The sequence below is a fragment of the Dendropsophus ebraccatus genome, chromosome 3 (assembly GCF_027789765.1).
Source record: "Dendropsophus ebraccatus isolate aDenEbr1 chromosome 3, aDenEbr1.pat, whole genome shotgun sequence".
NCBI lineage: Eukaryota > Metazoa > Chordata > Amphibia > Anura > Hylidae > Dendropsophus > Dendropsophus ebraccatus.
In genome coordinates, this window is record NC_091456.1 from 83246307 (window position 1) to 83265769 (window position 19463).

The 19463-nt window shown below is 38.5% G+C and overlaps 1 protein-coding gene across 1 annotated transcript in view; it reads left to right on the forward strand.

Moving 5' to 3' along the window:
* Positions 1-19463, forward strand: part of GRIN3A (glutamate ionotropic receptor NMDA type subunit 3A) — a 223108-nt gene that overhangs the window by 127876 nt on the left and 75769 nt on the right. Inside the window, exon 4 of the mRNA XM_069964316.1 lies at positions 19092-19237. Within this exon, the coding sequence (XP_069820417.1) occupies positions 19092-19237 (146 nt within the window). The remainder of the gene's footprint in view (positions 1-19091; positions 19238-19463) is intronic.

Sequence of the window (19463 nt, forward strand, 5' to 3'; positions counted from 1 at the left end):
CACATTTAGGGGGGGGGGGGGTTATCTCTTTATTCCTTGTCAAATGGCTATTCTTTTTAAATAAAGTAGAAATTTTAAGAAAAAAAGTCAATTTTCACATTCTCAAATGCTCACTTCACCCCTAGATAAAGGGTTTAGTTTCCAAAGGGGGGGTTACTTCTGGGGGTTTCAACTCTACTGATGCCACAGGAATGTTGCAAATGTGACATGGTGCCTGAATCCAATTCCAGCAAAATCTGTGCTAAAAATGCTCAATGGTGCTCCTTCCCTTCTGAGCCTTGCCAAGTGCCCAAACAGTATATTAGGACCACATATGCAGTGTTTTTTGATTATGGAGAAATCTCAGCATCTGTCCCATGAGATTTCATTTATTCATTCATTCCCCTGCTGTATGATCCCTCTCAGAGCTTAGATTTACAGTGCTACACATAATAGAAGCAGACGATTTTCTACTATAGTTCTCAGCAGTAAGCTCTGACAGCGAAATCCCATGGGACAGCAGCTGGCAAGAAATTATCTGGTGAAGGCTGAAGAGAGCCATCAATCAATAGTACAGCCCAGAACTCCAGAATTCTTCCCTCTCCTTCTCAGTCCCCGCCACCCCCCCCCCCCCCCCCAACACACAAATACTCCCTCACACCCTTAGTGTCACCTCCTCCCTTCTCCCTGGTTTCTGCCCAGAGATCATGGACCAATAAACTTAATTTCTGGGCAGATACCACAGGTGCGTGCAAATGTGACATGGTGCCTGAACCCAATTCCAGCAAAATCTGTGCCAAAAAAGCTCAAAGGCGCTCCTTGCCTTCTGAGCCTTGCCGAGTGCCCAAGCAGTATATTAGGACCACATATGGGGTGTTCTTTTATTCAGAAGAAATTGCTGCATACATTGTGGGGTGCTTTTAATTCTTTATTCCTTGTGAAATGGCTAATTATTTTTTAAGATACTGATTTTAAGGAAAAAAATTAATTTTAACTTTTTCCGCCTGATTCTAAAAGGTTTCCTTGAACACTTATGGGGTCTAAACTCTCACTATACCCCTAGATAAATTCCTTAAGGGGTCTAGTTTCCATAAAGCGGTCACTTTAGGTAGAAATTTAAGGAAAAAAATTCAATTTTCACTTTCTCCGCATTATGCTAATTGGTTTCCTCAAAGACTAAACGCTCACTATACTATACCCTTAGATGAATTCCTTGAGGGGTCTAGTTTTTAAAAAGGGGGTCACTTCTGACATGTGACATGGTGCCTGAATCCAATTCCGGCAAAATCTGTGCTAAAAATGCTCAATGGTGCCCCTTCCCTTCTGAGCCTTGCCAAGTGCCCAAACAGTATATTAGGACCACATATGGGGTGTTTTTTTTATTCAGGAGAAATTTCAGAATACATTGTGGGGTGATTTTATCTCTTTTTTCCTTGTCAAATGGCTAATTATTTTTTAAGATACTGATTTTAAGGAAAAAAGTTAATTTTAACTTTTTCCGCCTGATTCTAAAAGGTTTCCTTGAACACTTATGGGGTCTAAACTCTCACTATACCCCTAGATAAATTCCTTAAGGGGTCTAGTTTCCATAAAGCGGTCACTTTTGGGGGATTTTAACTGTACTGATACCACAGGTACGTGCAGATGTGACATGGTGCCTGAACCCAATTCCAGCAAAATCTGTGCTAAAAATGCTGAATGGCGCTTCTTCCCTTTTGAGCCTTTGCGGAGTGCCCAAACAGTTAGGACCACATATGGGATGTTTTTTTATTACGGAGAAATTGCTAAATACATTGAGGGGCTTCTATCTCTTTATTCCTTGTCAAATGGCTATTCTTTTTTTAAAAAAAGTAGACATTTTAAGAAAAAAAGTCAATTTTCACTTTTTCCGCATTATGCTAATTGGTTTCCTCAAAAACTAAACGCTCACTATACCCCTAGATAAATTCCTTGAGGGGTCTAGTTTTCAAAAGGGGGGGGCACTTCTGGGGGTTTCAACTCTACTGATGCCACAGGAATGTTGCAAATGTGACATGGTGCCTGAGTCCAATTCCAGCAAAATCTGTGCTAAAAATGCTCAATGGTGCTCCTTCCCTTCTGAGCCTTGCCAAGTGCCCAAACAGTATATTAGGACCACATATGGGGTGTTTTTTGATTATGGAGAAATTGCTGAATACATTGTGGGTTGCTTTTATCTCTCTGTTTTTTATGAAAGTGCTTCTTTAAAAAAAATTAAAAAAAATGTTCGGTTAATAAGAAAAAATGTCATATCTCGCTTTTATTGCCTAATTCAAAAATTTTTCTAATACTTGTGGGATCTAAACACTCAATATACTTATAGATGAATTCCCTAAGGGTGTAATTTTCAAAATGGGTTCTTCTGAGGAGTTTTTCTTATATTTTGGCACTTTTACTCCAATTTAAACCCTATATGGTTTCTGAAAATCACTGTAATAAAAGCTAGCCCTCAAAATCCATACGGTTATCCTCTATTTCTGAGGCCTTCCCATGACACTGGAATACCACTAAGGCCACATATAGGGTATTTTTAAAAACTTTATGAATGGAGTAATGAATATTTAATTGAATTATTCAATTAATACCTGCAATTTTATAGAAAAAATGGATGATAAATGGGATATTGCACAATTTTGTAATTTGTAAATTTTTCCTTAATTTTATATTTGTATCTGTGACCCCAACCAAACAGTTAAGGAATGTTACAAATATTTTTTTTTATTCTTTGAGGGGTGCAGTTTTTAAAATGGGGTGATATGTGGGGGTTTCTAACATAAAGTTCTTTAAAATCTATTTCAGAACTGCACTGGTCCTTAAAACAGATTGTGGAAACTTTCCTCAAAATTTTAAAATTTGCTGCTAAACTTCTAAGCTCTCTGACGCATTTGCAAAAGTAAAAGAAAGACCATCAAATGATGCCAACATAAAGTAGATAAATTGGTAATGTGAATTTAAATTTAAAAAAAAATTGTGGCATGGCTCTCTTTGTTACAAGCAGAAAATTTAGAAGTTTGATTTTTCAAATTTTTTTTGCAAATTTTGATTTGTTAACAATTAAAGGTTGAGTCTATCAACAAAAATGTATTACTATTATTAAATGCAATGTCACAAAAAAAAATCTCAAAATCTCTTAGATACGTTGAAGCATCACACAGCTATAACCACATAAAGTAAGACTGGTCAAATTTTAAAATTAGGCTTAAAAGGGGTTAAAGTGTCAAAGGGTTTAATTACACTGGAATTCGCAGCGTGAAATCTGCTGCGGATCTGGTAGGTGTGAAGGCACCCTTACTGTATTTATTTCTGTGGATCTGTTGTGAGGCAGCTGCCCTAGCAACCAAACAGATTCCGACTCCCTTTGAAAATGAAAGTAGTAATCCTATTGGTTGCTAAGGCTTCCAACCGCCGTTTTTGCTGGAGAGATGCAGCACTAATTATATAACCTGTGTGTGCAGTGTGGAGATTTTCCCATTCACCTCTATGGGGTGCCGCTCTTCCCCCTCCCCCTCCCCTCCTGTACATCTGGCAAGGATGGCACCCAATGTATTTTCCTGCCAAATTTGGGGTCAAACGGTTCAGGCGTTTTGAAGTCTATAGGGGACAGACCGACAGAAAGACAGACAGACAGACTTCTTTTTATGATATATATATATATATATATATATATATATATATATATATATACTGTATATTTCATTATCACAACACATGCAACATAAAGCTTGGGGCTATGTTCACATTTTTTAAGCAAAGAACAGCAGTTGTTGCCGATTAAAACAACAGCCATTCTTATCCTAAAAAAGAGAGCATCATTGAATTTAATTGAAACAACGGCCATTGCTCACACAGTGCATTGAACAACTACCATTGTTCAGTACGGCAGTGGAAATAATTGACCTGTCAATTATTTCCGGCCGTTGTTTCCAAATGTATTGTTCTCTGGAAATCAAAGGTTAACTGATTTCCAGGCACACCCATACGGCAGACGGATTATAATGATTTTAAAATAATGTTCCTCCAGCCCATAATGCAGTATCAGTCTGATAAACATGTAAAACAATGGCTGCTGTTTGTTTAACATGTTTTACATGTGGTACTGCAAACCACAGCTGTTGTTTTTACACGTTGTGAACATAGCCTAGAAATCACAATGTTTTTTTTAGGTAAAAATACACCTGTATTTTTTGCCTCAAAAAAGTGTGAACATAGCCTAAATGTGCATACTAATCTAAATTTTAGCCATAAAAACAGTAAAATATCACATGCCATGTTGTACAGTATTTCTTTGTAAGGGCTAGGTGTTATGTATATTAATGAGATACTTGAGTCTAACTTCTCAAACTAAGAGTCCAAACATGCTTTTTTTTTGTTTTTTTGTTTGTTTTTTCCAGAAATTCTGTCTTCTTAGAGCACATGATGAATGTCTGCATCATGGATGGCTGCTTTTAGTTTTTTTTTGTTGTTGTTGTTTTTTCCAATAGGGAATTGTTCTCCTATATTGTAAAACAATTTCAACTTTATTATTTCAATCGGAGTATCCATCAGTTGTTTGGTGACTAGGGAGTTTTGGCTGTGTATTGGTTTTGATAAGATATTCTACTATCTAGAGTGCCATCTAGAAATGACGGCAGTTCATATAACTTTTCTATCTTATTTCTCACTGAAGATTTATTACAGATGTCAATTCTGAATTATTATGTTACTGGTCTTATCTGGATTCTTCTTTAATTTGATGTATTTAGCAATATTGTTCTAAAGAGAATGACCATGTTAATATTTGGGTAATCAATTGTAACTAACTATTCATAATGTTTCTATAATCTATATTTGAACATTTGTGTTTGTACTGGCCAGTTATCTTTATGAACCTTGATATGAGTTCAGACCATAATGATAATAGATATATTTAAACAAAGCCTAACTTTGCATTCCATATGCAATAGGTGGTAGTGCTCCTGAGGCACTTGTCACGGTGGCCAGGAGTGGTATGCGCCCGCCCCTATGTACACCAACAAAACACTTTTAAATAAAAATGGATGTAGATGTGCAGATAATTCACCGGAGTCAATTTAAAGTTGAACAAGAAAACAGTCTTTACTATAATCCTTTGCTCGCAATACAGAATAGACAATCTCTATCTTTAAATAGAAGTACAATGCAGATATATATGTACAGTAGTTCAATCTTCCACCTTTGGCTGTCTATGGGTATCTTGTAACATAGAGCAGGGACGTAGAGCCCACCTAGTGGGTATAACTAGCGGTTGGGGAGACCCCCTAAGGTACCTAGCCTAGTGCAGTGAAGTTTGTCAGCTTACCGCTTTTACCTATTCACTGTCTTGTGCTCCTGTCCTTTTTATCAAGAGAGAAGATGGACGCCCAGTGTAGGTAGGGTATCTCTTTAGTCCTGATTCACCTCAGCCTCCTCTATAGTTTGTTAGCCAGACATGGATGAGCTAAAGTAGTTATAGAAAATGTAAAATAAAATCCTTTTTCTCATAGTCCTGCACAGGGATAGTTATGCCAGGTGCCCTGAAAGAAAACCTCAGCAGGATCTCTGTGTAGTGTGTCCTCTCTCATAGGAAATAATAGCCAACTCCTCTCAACTGATTTCCCTCAGAGGAATCCATCTAAGTCCCTATGGGGAATAATCTCATCACTGACTGGCTGGAAACACACTGGAATGACCTGATACTGTACAGGGATTGGCCAGATGGCCAGTTGGGCAATTAACCCATTCCTCGCAGCTGTGCATACAATTTACATGACACAGTGACATCTAGTGGAAATAAGTAAATAGTGCAGTCACAAGTATTCAGTTACAAATAGGGAATATGTTTGAGAGTGTAGAGGATTACAGGTCGGTAGAAAACATCAAATACCACACCCGCTCTAGGACATTGCATAATTGTGTACCTTATTTACTAATATTTTGTAGTCTCATCCAAAAGCTAGCTTCTACATTTTAGTGGTTTCTTCATACAAGACAACTTTGCAAAGTTAGAACTTTTAGAAACTATGGGGTAGATTTATCAAACTAGTATAAAGTGGAATTGTCTTTGTTGCCCCTAGCAACCAATCGATTCCACTTTTCATTCCTCGCAGATTCTTTGAATAATGAAAGGTGGAATGTGATTGGTTGCTAGGGGCAACTGAGCCTGTTTCACTTTACACCAGTTTGATAAATCTCCCCCTATATCTCAACTCATCAACAGACAAGAAGGCTGTTACACAAAGTCACATTATAAACTTAATTAACCCCTTAAAGTGACTCTGTACCCACAATTTGATCCCCTAAAACCGCTTGTACCTTCAGATAGCTGCTTTTAATCAAAGATATGTCCTAGGGTCTGTTTGGCAGGTGATGCAGTAATTGTCATAAAAGAACTACTTTTAAACTTGCAGCCCTGTGTCAAATTGGCGTGGCCTAGAGTACCCATGCCCTAGGACTGCGACATCCATCCATCCCTCCTCCCCACCCTCTTCCTCATTAGAAATACTCCTTGAACATTTCTCCTATTCATCACCTGTGTGAACACTACATATAAGCTGGATCATTAAGGCACCTGTGCAGGTTTAGGTGATGAATAGGAAAAATCCTGACCAGGGACGTTTCTAGTGATGAGGAGGGTGGAGAGGCGTTGCAGTTCTAGGGAGGACAAACACTGTAGGGCATGCCAATTTGACACAGGGCTGCAAGTTTAAAAGTTGTTTTTTAGGACAATAACTGCATCACCTGCCAAACGGACCCCAGGACAGATCTTGGATTAAAAGCAGCTATCCGAAGGTACAAGTGGTTTTGGGGGTCCGAATGTGGGTACAGAGTCGCTTTAACAACACATGGACTACATATACAGCATCGCCTCCTGTGACCATACTGTGACCTTTTGATCCATACCGTACATGTACCCCCCCCCCTTTTTTTTTTTTTTTTTTTTTTTACTACAGCCCCACTGTTGTACAGTGTGAAGTTTTCTGGGACACTGGATGGAATACCTGTATACTACTAAATATTGAAGTTGACCATTAAACTTACTAATACTAGATGAAAGTGTTAATACAGGTTTAAAAATGGACATTAAACACATAAATATTGTATCTGATAACACATGGTGGTCATTGTAAATAATCTCCAGTGCTGCTATTACGGTGAAAATTACTATGTTATATCAAAAAGAACTGAAATTCATGCTATTTTATAAGTTGATAAAATGATTGTGAAACATATATGAATCTCCCTGCTTCCTTTTCATACAAAATACAGTCTATTAACATTTGTAGCATTTGGAGTCATAATATTTCAACACCATGGGAGAAATTCATTATGTGTTGAAAAAACATTTTATTTTATTCACATTTAAGCAGATAATTTCTACAGAATAAAACAGGAACCAAAGAACTGCTTTCTACTGCAATTTGTACAGACATATGGCTTCCCCTTTGTGTTAAATTATTGCTTATATAATATGTGTGAGTGTGATATGTTTATTAGGAATAGATGGCAAACGGCCAATTGCAGTCTGAAAATTAAACAAAGAAAATAAGTGAATAAAGACGATATTTAGAAACACCAGTTATTCAACCTGAAAACTCTTATCTCTGTCAGCAAATGGGCTATATTTATACCCAATAACCACAATATAAGAAATTGTTGTAGACAGAATAGATCACCTTTATTATTTACTCATGGAGAAAACATTATAAATAAAACCACAATAAATTATTTGGTGCAAAGATATTAAAAAGTTTTATGTGTCTATGTTACTTTATATACAAATATATTGAAAATATTTTGTTTGGATGATCTCTGCAATATACATTACAGGCTGCAATACAATTTAATAGCATGTCAGTCAAATTTGGCATAAAAGCAACATCCGCTATCTATAGGGAACTGAAATCTCACTGATGTTTGGTATGGACAGTTCTTGCCTCTGAACATAATAGAGAGATGTCACATCCATATTTCTATTTACATCACTCTTGTGTCTGCAGCCATAAATGTATACTGTGCAGCTGGAAACCACATCAGCACAATTGTGCTAATTGGTTCCCTTTAAGGCTATGTTCACACTATGTATGTGTGTGGCTGTATTTTTTATGCGGCTGTAAATGTGCGGATGAAACTACGGCCGTGGGAAAAAATAGACATGCGGCTGAAAACATACGGTCATTTACTTGGAAATCTGGTTAAACTAAAAATAACAAATAAAATCTTAAGAAAGTGATGCAAACACCTCTGGAATGCATCTGGGAAAGCAGGGAAACAGTTTACATTAATTGATATTACCGGGGTTTGCGATCCTCTGCAGTATGCCGATGCCTCTCATGGTTAATATATTGAATTAATAAAACACATTTTCTTTGTAATAAAGTCCCTTTCGTTGTTCAATAATTTAATTCTAACGAATCCATCATTTTGCAATTAAATATACTGTTAAAATAAATATATATATATATATATATAAATAAATGTATATTTATATATATATTTATTTTTTGACAGTATATTTAATTGCACAATGATGGATTTATTAGAATTAAATTATTGAACAACGAAACTGATCTTATTTAAACGAAAATGTGTTTTATTAATTAAATATTAATTAGTACAGGAAGCTCCAGTAAGCCGTTAATTCATATTGCCGGCAAAAGAGCTTTCTGTACTAATCATCACTTTACTTTAATTAAAACATCAAATGTTTCTTCTAATTATGTTATCACAATAGCATTATTAGAAGAAACATTTAGAATTATATGTGGGCTCAGATGATTGGCTGATCGGCTGAGCGCACGTATAATTAGCGGGTCCGCAGCACAGTGACTTCATTGTGCTGCGGACCAGCGAAGAGGACACATCGGGGTGAGTATAGAGCTCTCCCCACCCCCTCCCCAGCACTGCACCCCTCCCAGCAAGGAAGGGGGGTCACTTAACCCCTTCCTTGCTGGGATGGGTGCAGTCTGACATCAGTCTGGCCCCCAAGGGGTTAAGGGGGATGCAATACATCCTCCCTTAACCCCTTGGGGGCCAGACTGTAAGCAGCGATCTGTAAAGATGCTGCATACTGTAAGGTGCACAACACCGCTCACAATGATGGGTGTTGTGCTCCTGTTTGTGTGTTTTTTGTGTGTTTCTCCCTTTTTGTTTTTCAGATATTGGTATCCTGGGGATTACGTTGGATTCCGTGGACTACGTCGATGACCAGCGGTTGTTTGTTTTTTGTTTTTTTATAAAATGGTCAATGAGGGGTCTGGGGGTGTTTTTATTTGAATAAAAAAAATTTTTAACTTGTGTCTTGTCTTTATTTCTTTACTTTATAGACTTAGTAGTGGAAGCCGTCTAATAGACGGAATCCATTACTAAGTCGGGGCCTAGTGTTAGCCGGTATAAAATGGCTAACACTAACCCCCTATTATTACCCCAGTACCCAATGCCACCAGGGGTACTGGGAAGATCCAGGTGCCAGTGGTCCCGGAGCGTCAAAATTGGCGCTCCTGGACCGGGCGGCAGCAGGCTGGTAAGATTTAGGCTGGGGAGGGCCTAAACCAATGGCTCTTCCCACCCTGGTGTTACCAGGCTGCTGTCGTTTGGTTTTTAACCCGGCTGGTTATAAAAATATTGGGGACCCTATGCGTTTTTTTTTATTATTTTATTTTTAAAAAAAAACGCATAGGGTCCCCCCTATTTTTATAACCAGCCGGGTTAAAAACCAAACGACAGCAGCCTGGTAACACCAGGGTGGGAAGAGCCATTGGTTTAGGCCCTCCCCAGCCTAAATCTTACCAGCCTGCTGCCGCCTGGTCCAGGAGCGCCAATTTTGACACTCCGGGACCACTGGCACCCGGATCTTTCCAGTACTCCTGGTGGCATTGGGTACTGGGGTAATAATAGGGGGTTAGTGTTAGCCATTTTATACCGGCTAACACTAGGCCCCAACGTAGTAATGGATTCCGTCTATTAGACGGCTTCCACTACTAAGTCTATAAAGTAAAGAAATAAAGACAAGACACAAGTTAAAAAATTTTTTATTCAAATAAAAACACCCCCCCCCCTCATTGACCATTTTATTAAAAAAAAAAAAAAAAAAAGACCGCTGGTCATCGACGTAGTCCACGGAATCCGACGTAATCCACAGGATACCGATATCTGAAAAACAAAAAGGGAGAAACACACAAACAGGAGCACAACACCCATCATTGTGAGCGGTGTTGTGCACCTTACAGTATGCAGCATCCTTACAGATCGCTGCTTACAGTCTGGCCCCCAAGGGGTTAAGGGAGGATGTATTGCATCCCCCTTAACCCCTTGGGGGCCAGATTGATGTCAGACTGCACCCATCCCAGCAAGGAAGGGGTTAAGTGACCCCCCTTCCTTGCTGGGAGGGGTGCAGTGCTGGGGAGGGGGTGGGGAGAGCTCTATACTCACCCCGATGTGTCCTCTTCGCTGGTCCGCAGCACAATGAAGTCACTGTGCTGCGGACCCGCTAATTATATGTGCGCTCAGCCGATCAGCCAATCAGCTGAGCGCACATATAATTATAAATGTTTCTTCTAATAATGCTATTGTCATTACATAATTAGAAGAAACATTTGATGTTTTAATTAAAGTAAAGTGATGATTAGTACAGAAAGCTCTTTTGCCGGCAATATGAATTAACGGCTTATAGAGCTTCCTGTACTAATTAATATTTAATTAATAAAACACATTTTCGTTTAAATAAAATCAGTTTCGTTGTTCAATAATTTAATTCTAACGAATCCATCATTGTGCAATTAAATATACTGTCAAAAAATAAATATATATATAAATATACATTTATTTATATATCTATTTATTTTAACAGTATATTTAATTGCAAAATGATGGATTCGTTAGAATTAAATTATTGACCAACGAAAGGGACTTTATTACAAAGAAAATGTGTTTTATTAATTTAATATATTAACTATTAGAGGCATCGGCATTCGGCATCATTGCCGGCTATTTTTGAAGTACTCCGTACGGACCGCCTGTCAATCCTCGGCCGCATGTCCAGCCGCAAACAATGGTCTTATTCATTTTTTTACGGGTCCGTTTACGATCGGGCCGTAGATTTATACATAGTGTGCACTGTGCAGCCGTATATCCTATACTTTCCAACGTACGCATGAACCACCAAAAATACCGCCGCACAATTACAGCCGCAAATACAGCCGCACACTTACATAGTCTGAACCTGGCCTTAACCTGTACAGGACCCTAAAAAAATCTATGTGGCATAGCCATTTTCTGTATAAGCAGAGAAGTTTCAAAGGTGGAAAAATGCAATTTTTCACAATTTTTCCCGTTATTTTGGATTTTTCATAAAGATTCGTTATAAGTATCAACTCCAATTTACCAGAAATGTAAAGTACCATATGTCATGAGAAAACAATCTCAGAATCAGCCGGATAGGTAAAAGCATCCCAAAGTTATTAATGACTAAAGTGACACAGGTCATATTCATAAAATTTGCCTCGGTCCTTAAGGCCATTTTAGGCCCGGTCCTTAAGGTCCTTCCAGGTCAAAGAACTTCCAGGTCACAGGGTTCAGCAGTGACATCACAGCTCTAAAAGCCTGTAGCTCCGCCCACTCTAACTATAGGCAGGAAATGTCTGTATACAAGTGTCCTTTTGAGCAGCATGGTGGCTCAGTGTTTACCAATTTCTTATGTTATCAAATCAGCTAGTTTTTTCACACTTTTATCTGTTGTAGGACTACAAACCCCAGCACACATGTACATGATATTAGTTATAGTCCTGGATTACACATACACTACAGTAACCATCCTACAGGTGGGTGGAGTCTCAATGAGGCAGGATTCTGTTACAAGTTTACCTCAGCAAGAAATAGATAGAATGGTGACTGACATGAGGTAAAGTATCCTCTCTCCTCTCCATATTACACACAGCAGCCTCTCTTCTCTCCATATTACACACAGCAGCAACCTCTCTCCTCTCCATATTACACACAGCAGCCTCTCTCGTCTCCATATTACACGCAGCAGCAGCACTAACCTAACATTCACATCTTTACAGTACAATATTAACAATATAGGGGGAGATGTATCACAGCCTGTGCAGGGGAGCAGTAACCCATAGCAACCAATCAGATTGCTTCTTTCATTTTTAAAAAAGGCCTTGGAAAATGAAACCTAGAATCTGACTGGTTGCTAGGGGTGACTGCTTCCCTGTTCCTCTGCACAAGTTTTGATAAATCACCCCATCATACTTCCTTTATTTACTGTGTATAGCTCCAACCTATGCTGCAGTGCTGTACAGAGATTGTAGCCTGTCATGCTGTCCTTACTGCTGCAGTTTCTTCTGGGCTCAGATGTTAGTTAGATGTTAGGGGTGTGGCTAAAGAAATGTGGCTGTATAACCCCGCCCACCTGATGACTCACTGTTCCCTCACTGGCAGGAACAGGAAACAGAAAGGGAACAGAATATCACAGGAAGTAAAGAAAACACAGGCAGAGTGGTCATGTGACTAAGGCTGAGAACACAGCAAGCGCTCTAAATAAAAAATAGAAGTGTATGTAGAATATGCAACACCCACAGAGGTCAATGCAATGCTAGTTTATTAAAAAATCCCGGACAACCCCTTTAAGGGTTTAAGGAGCGCTGGACATTTGGCACAGGCAGCATCTGTAACCTACTCTGTTTGTGCCAGAACACAAAAGTGAACATGCATGAGAGCCGAGAGGAGCAGCAACGGAGGAGCATATGGGAGTAGAGTTGATTTTTTAATTTTAGCTAGTCTTTATGGGGACTACAATAGGGTGACTAGTTATGGGAACAGCAGAACAGTAGTGGGCATCTACTATAAGGTGCAGAAGCACAAGAGGGCATCTATTTTAGGGGGAAGAAATCCAGGGGACCATCTACTAAAGGAGACAGCAAAACAGGGGGCTATCTTATAAAGGGAGCAGCAACACAGGAGAATAGCTACTATTAGGGGAAGATGCACCAGGGGCTATCTACTATAGTAGGCAGTAGCATAGGGGACCATCTACTAAAGGGGGCAGCAGCAGAGGTGTAAAATCTACTAAAAGTGGCAGAAGCAAAAAAGGGGCCATCTACTATAGGGGGCAGAAGCACACGTGGCCAGATACTAAAGGGGTCACCAGCACAGCACTTATATTTGTTTTGCATACAAGTGCCTTTGTACGAAAGAGATACCCTTATAGAGAGAGATACCCTTATATATGTTGACTAACAAATCAAAAATGCCTAGTGTTGTATCAACCTCTTAACGACAGAGCCTATTTTGGCTTCTTTTAAATTACAATGTGCAGAACTCTGTAAGGGGGATTCCTAAATTGGGAATACTATATATTAGGGGGGCTTACTGGGGGGGGGGGGGGGTACCTACAGAAGGATGTCTACATAGGAGATACTACCTACTGGGTTGGCATTACCTACAAGGGGATGTCTACCTTTTAGGGAGACTACATAGGAGAGTTAGCTGTGTGGGGAGTACTACCTAATGTGCCTGTGCATAGACAGGACATGAAAGCCACCTCACAAGAGAATAAAACGTCCTCATTTACCTCACCAGGTCCTCCCATAAGCCATGGAGTCATAGTGGCAGTCCTTCCCCCAGAACCAACCTCTACATTTACAGGTGGCCAACTGTGTGTGCCATCAGTGGAGAGAGGGTGCCTACATATCTCAGGGGACAGAGGTCGAGCCTATATCTTCTCCTAGCATCAGCAGCTTGCTAAGCAGGAACAGTTAGAAATCCTCTGTTATGCACCCTTTGTGCAGTTCTTGTTTATGTAGCCTCCTCTCGCACCTTATTTACCATGATTTATGCCTCCTTGAAGGCGTAAATCTACACCTAAACCTAATTAGGAGCAGGTATGGATTTCTTGGCCCACCGTACGGCAGGCACAGTTCAGGCACAGTACACGCCTCTTAGTGAATCCGGTGGGCAAATTGGGAGCAGGGCCTAAAGTAAGACTGGCATACGACTACCCTGGTCTTCACAAATGCCCCCCTATAATTAGTTGTATCAAGCACTTTTATAACCTTTTAAGGTAACAAAACTCCCCCAGCCGCACCCATATACATACAGGGCCTTTCTGCAGCTGGACAGGTTGCACCTATGATATATCCAGTCTTACATATGCTGGGGATGTCATAGCATTAGCTGAGAACATGATGAATTCAAATAATGCTGTGAATATACATTTCATTGTGTTTGCAGTTCCTCAGTATGTGTGTATGTTAAATTCCATATCCAGTTTTATTTCTTCCCTACGATAGAGTTAAAGTTAACCTATGCTCACAACATCCACAACGGCAAATAGTCGGATGATGGTACTGTTCTCATCTTTTAGAATGACACTTAACTAAAGAAATATTGTTTATGGAATATTATGTGCTGTGTACAAGGCTGGTGTACAGAGGTGAAGTTTTCCTCTTAAAGAACAAACTCTATTATAGTTGTATTGTTGTTTTGTATATTTGAAATGACCTTGTGTCAACAATAAAATCATGAAAGGTTTTCTGCATGCAAGTTCATATGATGCCATCAATCTTTCCTTTATCTCTGCAACACCAAATAACATTGAATGATTCATGGATCACAACCTAATCTGTTTATGCAGGTTTAAATCATAGAAAGTTTATGGGGAGCAACAACTATTGCTTAGAGATTAATGTACAGCAAATAGAAAGACATGGCAAAGACCAACAAATGATTACACCTGTGCAGTTCCCATTACCATTAGTATTGACCTGATTATGGTCCATCACTTTTCTTCTTGCATTACTGTGCCAATCACATAGAAGCAAGGTATAGTTGGACAAGCTGACAGAGGCATTTTATTGGCCTTACTAGATGTTATTATTTGTGCAATGGTTCAGATCGGCTCCCGCAAAGTGATTAAATGTAGACGATCTGTTATCAGAACAGTTCAAGTCCTCTGCTAGGTTTCCACGGCTGCCTAAATTTTGATACAGCCTGCCTTCAGACATTGATTTTATGAAAGACTAAGGTTTCAAATACAAAAAGGTGAAAAACAAACAAGCAAACAAAGCTTTGGCTGTCCAGGCAGTTTTGCCACAGCTGGAGGTCCGATGGTTCCCCATCCCTTGTCTAAAGGATACTATTATTAAAGGGGGAATCAAAGAGGAACTATTACTGGGGGAAAGGGGGACACTAAGGATCATTTTTACTTAGACCCCTATTACATGGGGTGACATAGAGGAGCTATTAGCGGCGGCAGCAAGTGGGTGAGTTCAGGGGGGGCTTCGGGGAGCTGCAGGGGGGCTGCCCGGGTGATTGCTAGATTGTCCGGGAAGCCCACAGCAGATAGCAGCAATCTGCTGCCGCCAATCCTATTCCACGGATCGACAGCAGCTGATCGCTGCTATCACAGTTGTTTGTCTTTAAACATGTTGAAAGACAAACGACAGCAACAATCAGTCAACATCGTTCATGTCGACTGATCGTTGTGTTCTACTACACAGGATGATCGGCCGAATACGGCCGATGGTCATTCCGTGTAATAGAGCCTTTAGTGTAATAGAGCCTTTAGTTTAGTGTAATAGTGTAATAGAGCCTTTAGTTTAGTGTAATAGTGTAATAGAGCCTTTAGTTTAGTTGATAGGAAATATTGCTGTGTGGAAGAACAAAGTACCATTAGTTAGTGGGTAGTACTCACAGAGCTACATTACTGAGAGGCATGGTTACAGAATAATAATAATAATAATAATAATAATAATAATAATAATAATAATAATAATAATATCTGATAACTGCATGACTGTTCATAAAAACACTGTAATATAGACATTGTGATTATTTATGTACCTAAGGGTGCAGGTTTTATGATTTCCAGATCATTTCCAGACTCAGTGTCTTGATGGTCTATCTAAGCCTTATTTTCTAAAGCATGTGTGTATTCTTTGTAGCTTTTAATATTTTGGTGGTTGTGATGGTGGCAGAAAACATGTGCCTTAGGTATTGTACTTCTGATCTTTTTAGATCCTAGTAATGTCCCTTTAAAAGGCATTATGTTATTTGGGATTACTCATAGGGGGACATTTATTAATTGGCTGAGATGCCATTTCTAATACGTATAACTAGATTTGCAAATGCATGTTTTGCACATATTTTATTTGCATCAGGCCCTTCTGCACCACTTGCGTCAGAGGGGCAGGAAAGGGGTGTAATTGGAGCGCAATCGCACACAGAGAGGGCGTGGCCTCTTCATGCACCGCATTGAACATTTTTTCAAAGGAAAAATGTCTGTGAAATCTGGCATAGGTTTTACTTTGTGCACACAGAGGGGCTTTGGTGCGTAGCGGCGTTGTGCCTCTACATAAATCCTGCACGTCTCTGCGCTGTGGGGACATTTTTAAGCCCAACAGAGAAAAAAAACAGACTTTAAAAATGTCCCCTATAGTTTTTTACCTGAACTTGACATCATATTTGTATTGTGATAAAACTGTGCCGCACATAATTTTATTATCTTAAAAGAATAGATCACAATAATTCTAATGTGCATTATTCCACAAGTAGATTAATTCAGTTACTGAACAGACAATATGAAAGCAAAAGTTTAAATCAGGAACAAACTCTGTTAACATTGTCTTTATGCCATGAAGAGCTGACAGAAGATATAATGAAGTATTTATCAAGTCAGTGGCCTAGAGGACCTTTTATTAGTACTGATATTTCACCTCTTATATCCTGCAAACTTCTTTATTGCAGACATTTCCAACCTGACATGTTCTAGGTGGTAATTTATTATGTAAGAGGTTTACTAAAATGGGAAATATATATACATGCAGTATATGGATGCAGAAAGGAAAGGGAAAGCACAATATGGTTCCTTAAGTTAAGGTTCAGCACTGCTGAACTTTAGAAAGCTTTTTTAATCTACCTGCAAGATCACTTTAAAAAATATCCATAATGTTTAATGTTTTTGAAAACCCTGTAATCTGTAGCTCACTGACAGGCTAAACATTTTAAAATAAATTACAGTCTGTATTCTTTTGATATATATGATATATATTTATAATATATCTTTAAAAATGTGTAAATGTATTGAAATAATTAAACATTTTGCTTTATTTATCACAAAACAGATACTAAATAATATTTGTATCAATAAAAAAATTGGAGTGGTCATTTAAATGGAATCGGTCAGCTGCAATTCACGTTCCAAACTGCTGACACTGTTAGATAGCTGTTAGGTAAAGGAGACATATGATACCTTTCAAATATCTGTCTGTGCTTCCAGAACACAGAAAGATTATTTTATTCTGTAGTACAGCAGAAAGCTGTAACACCTCCTTACTCCCCGCTCCCATACCTGATCCTGCTTGGGACTCAGCTTCCAGGTGTCAATCAAGCTGGGAAGAGGGAGAGAGGAGTTGTTACAGCTTCCAGCTATTCAGGAGCTTGGTAAAGCCTCTGTGATACTTTGTACCAGAGAATAAAAACATGTTCTACATTAAGGAAACACAGACAGATCTATGAATGGTATCATGTGTCTCTTTGGCCTAACAGCTATCTAACAGTGTCAGCAGTTTGGAACTCAGGGAAGGGTTTTATTTTCCTTTCTATCGTGTCAATAATTTGTAAATTATAAATAAATTATAATAAGTTCTATAAAAAGATTGTTAATCTGTTTCTGTTTTATTATTGCTTAAAACTCAGTCTAGGCGCACACATAGTATTTTGGTCAGTATTTCTATAACTTAGTGATAAACCTCTGAGGTCACTGAGGTTTATCCTTTATAATATCTGACTGTTCATCTGAATAATATTCAGAGTTTTCTCACATTTCAGACTCTATTTTTATTAATATACTTTATCTAAATAAGTTCTTGGATGATTTTATCCTTTCCTGACCTACTTAATTTTGACGTATTATTTATGTCCCTGAATGTATTATATATTGTGATTTTATTTAAAACAAGCCATTGATTTTTTTCTTGTATTTGTATGTTAATGTAAGCGTCTGAAAATAACAGGCATGTACATTATTTTAACGCCAGTTCTAAAGATGATGTGTGCATACAGTGGACGGCATTGCATTGACTTCAATGCAATGCTGTTCCTGTAGTAAAGAACGGACACTGATCCCATTGCAAACAGTGTCCGTTCTTTACTAAAAAAGAACGTAGTATGAACATAGTACAGATACCATGGATAGTTTTGGTATAAACTCATGTTGAGTTAAACAGGAATTAAAATGACACCCTGTGGGCACATTCACATAGGATAAAGTTAGCTTTAATCTCCTTAACCTTGTTTCAAGATCTTCTCCTCATCGGTCACATAGTCTTTTTGGTAATACAGTGCTTTTATCTTACAATGTCTTTAAGTACAAAGGCTCAGGTACAAAGGTCCTAGTATAACTACAATCTCTGCCTTCCTATAACTATGATATAAGATAGTAGATTAACTTTGTGTTAAATAAGTTTACATTTAGAGAATAAAAAGTTCTTTCTTGCCCTGTAATAAACAGTTTCAGGTAGCCACAAATGGTAAGGAAGTGTCAAATATTCTACCTTCAATTCACTGCTGTTTCCACACCATGTTGGTCTCCATGCTTCCATGGTGTCATTGCAGTGTTTTAAAGGGGTTGGAAACTCTTTTGAGATAACTCAGAAAATACACCTGCACATCATAATATCATGACGCCCAGAGCCAGATGACATGCTGAGCTCTGCTTCATCTCAAGGATGATTTGTTATATAGTGCCACAAATCAGATTATTTTTTCAGCTATTTTATAGCATTATAAATGAAAGTAGCTCATCCATTTTGTCACTACACCGCTTACCTTGATAATACCACAGTTGGTAAATAGCAAATTACTCGCTTTCAAAATAACATTGAAACCTAAATGGTTGAGCAGTTGCAGTCTACAATATGTTATACATTGGTCTTTTCAATGTTTTTATACTGGTTGTGGCTGAATTTATCTCCCATATGCATCTGTAGTCTTTCAAATGTCATTTCATCTTCAATTGTCATTTATGTAACAAAAAGAAAATGCCATCTCTGATTATTCTATAATAAGGCAATAACAATATAATCTGTGTTTTATAGCTTCATCATCCCTCCCAAGGGTTCCGCTTTGGAACAGTAAAAGAGAGCAGTGCTGAAGACTATGTAAAGAAGAGCTTCCCAGAGATGCATGAATACATGAGAAGATATAATACCCCATCTACATCTGAAGGAGTCACATTTCTGAAGTAATTGACGTCTATTTTAATTCATTGCTTGTTGGTCTTCATGGGTTTACTGTGTGTTTCTTCGTAAATTGTCATTTAGAGCCTTGCAATACTTTACACCTCCTCAGTGCATGCTACAATACATCTGAGATATAAAAAGATTAAGAAAAAGATGTATAATCTTAGCACAATGTTTCGATTATGGGGAGAGTGTTGAATAGAGAACAATGGCAGCCTTGTTCTGGTG